Source organism: Mus caroli, chromosome 11 (genome assembly GCF_900094665.2).
Source record: "Mus caroli chromosome 11, CAROLI_EIJ_v1.1, whole genome shotgun sequence".
NCBI classification, from domain to species: domain Eukaryota; kingdom Metazoa; phylum Chordata; class Mammalia; order Rodentia; family Muridae; genus Mus; species Mus caroli.
This window is the reverse complement of record NC_034580.1, coordinates 116,329,394-116,330,936: the sequence shown is the minus strand read 5'-3', so window position 1 is coordinate 116,330,936 and position 1,543 is coordinate 116,329,394. Positions and strand designations below refer to the sequence as shown.

Below are 1,543 nucleotides of genomic sequence, written 5' to 3'. Positions count from 1 at the left end.
CTACACAGAGAAACCCTGTCTCGAGAAAAACCAACCAACAAAAAAAATCCAAAAACCTTATCTTATGATTGTCTTATGTAGCCCAAGCTGGCTTCTTCTGATGTTCTCACGTCCTCCCCTAGAATGCTTGGGATCACATGTTCCTACCATATTTAGCCTTGAAGTTGTGCGCGCCACGTGAAATTATAACGTGCTTGAATCAGAGTAGTACTTTAGACAGTCTTTCATGTGTTGAGGCACCTCACATCTTGTTTCTCCTTCAAGGAAAAATGGAATTGGAGATTGAAAGGGGAAAGATTGGGAGTGGGGAGGTGGCTTAGGTGGAAGAGGGGTTGCTGTGTAAGCACTGGGGCCTGAGTTTGCATCCCAGTACCTGGAGAAAAGCTGGACACAGACAGAGGTGAACTTCTGTGACTCCAGCACTGCAGAAGGTGCAGAGCAGTAGAGGAAGACGCCCTACATTGACTGACGGTGTGTAGGTGTGTGTACAGTGTGTGCACCTGTGTATACAGTACACACAACGTACGACAGAAAGCTGCGGAAGCTGATTTCCACCTTTAGTTTGTGTAAGTCTTATAAAACCAATCCTTTACTGGGTACAGCAACTGTCTTTCTGGTTTCACAGATAATCCGTGTCCAGTCCCCTGATGGCGTGAAGAGGATCACAGCTACGAAGAGAGAGACGGCCGCCACCTTCCTGAAAAAGGTGCCTGTGACACTGACCCACCCCCCCCCCCGGCCCTGTTCTCTCCAGGGCTCCTGTCTCTGCCTTTTCCTTTTTCCTTTCTGACTTCCACCACCAAGCTGTCACTCATACCGTGTTTTCATGGTGTGATTGGACTGGATAGCTGCTGGATCATTGTTGAGGGACAGGGAGGTAGAGAAGGAAACAAGACAGACTGGCGAAGTCAGAAAGATAGCCAGAGTCTCACTATGTAAGCTGGCCTTGTGCTCTAAGTAATTCTCCTGCTTCAGCTTCCTGAGTGCTGCTGGGGTGACAAGGATGAACCCCCATGCTGAACTCTGGATCAGGTGTCTAATCACAATTAATATCTACTAGACCACGGGTAGATGTTAAAGCACTTTGCAAGAGTAATTTTTGAGAAGGAAAATTTGGAGTTAGGTGTGGTGCTAACGCCTATGTCTTGTCTTGGGAAGCTGAGATGAGAAAGGTTTAAGGCCTGTGTAGGCAATGAAAACTGCAGACCAGCTGGGTCCATGAAATAAGACCCTTTCTCATCCCCCTTCTCCCTCCCTGACAGAGCAAGCACGTTTCAAACAAACAACAATTAAAGAAAAACTTCAGTTTATCAAAGGGGAATTTTTAAAATGATCCATTCTATTTCTTTGTTTTTGTTTTGAGATAGGGTCTCTGTGTAGCCCTGGCTATCCTGGAACTCACTGTGTAAACCAAGCTGGCCTCAAACTCACAGAGATCTGCCTGCTTCTGCCTCCGCCTCCGCCTCCGCCTCCGCCTCCGCCTCCGCCTCCGCCTCCGCCTCCGCCTCCGCCTCCGCCTCCGCCTCCGCCTCCGCCTCCGCCT

At 48.8% G+C, this 1,543-nt stretch overlaps 1 protein-coding gene across 1 annotated transcript in view; it reads left to right on the top strand.

Annotated features, from left to right (window-relative positions):
• Positions 1 to 1,543, top strand: part of Nploc4 (NPL4 homolog, ubiquitin recognition factor) — a 57,697-nt gene that overhangs the window by 4,020 nt on the left and 52,134 nt on the right. Inside the window, exon 2 of the mRNA XM_021176269.2 lies at positions 626 to 706. Coding sequence (XP_021031928.1) covers positions 626 to 706 — 81 coding nt within the window. The remainder of the gene's footprint in view (positions 1 to 625; positions 707 to 1,543) is intronic.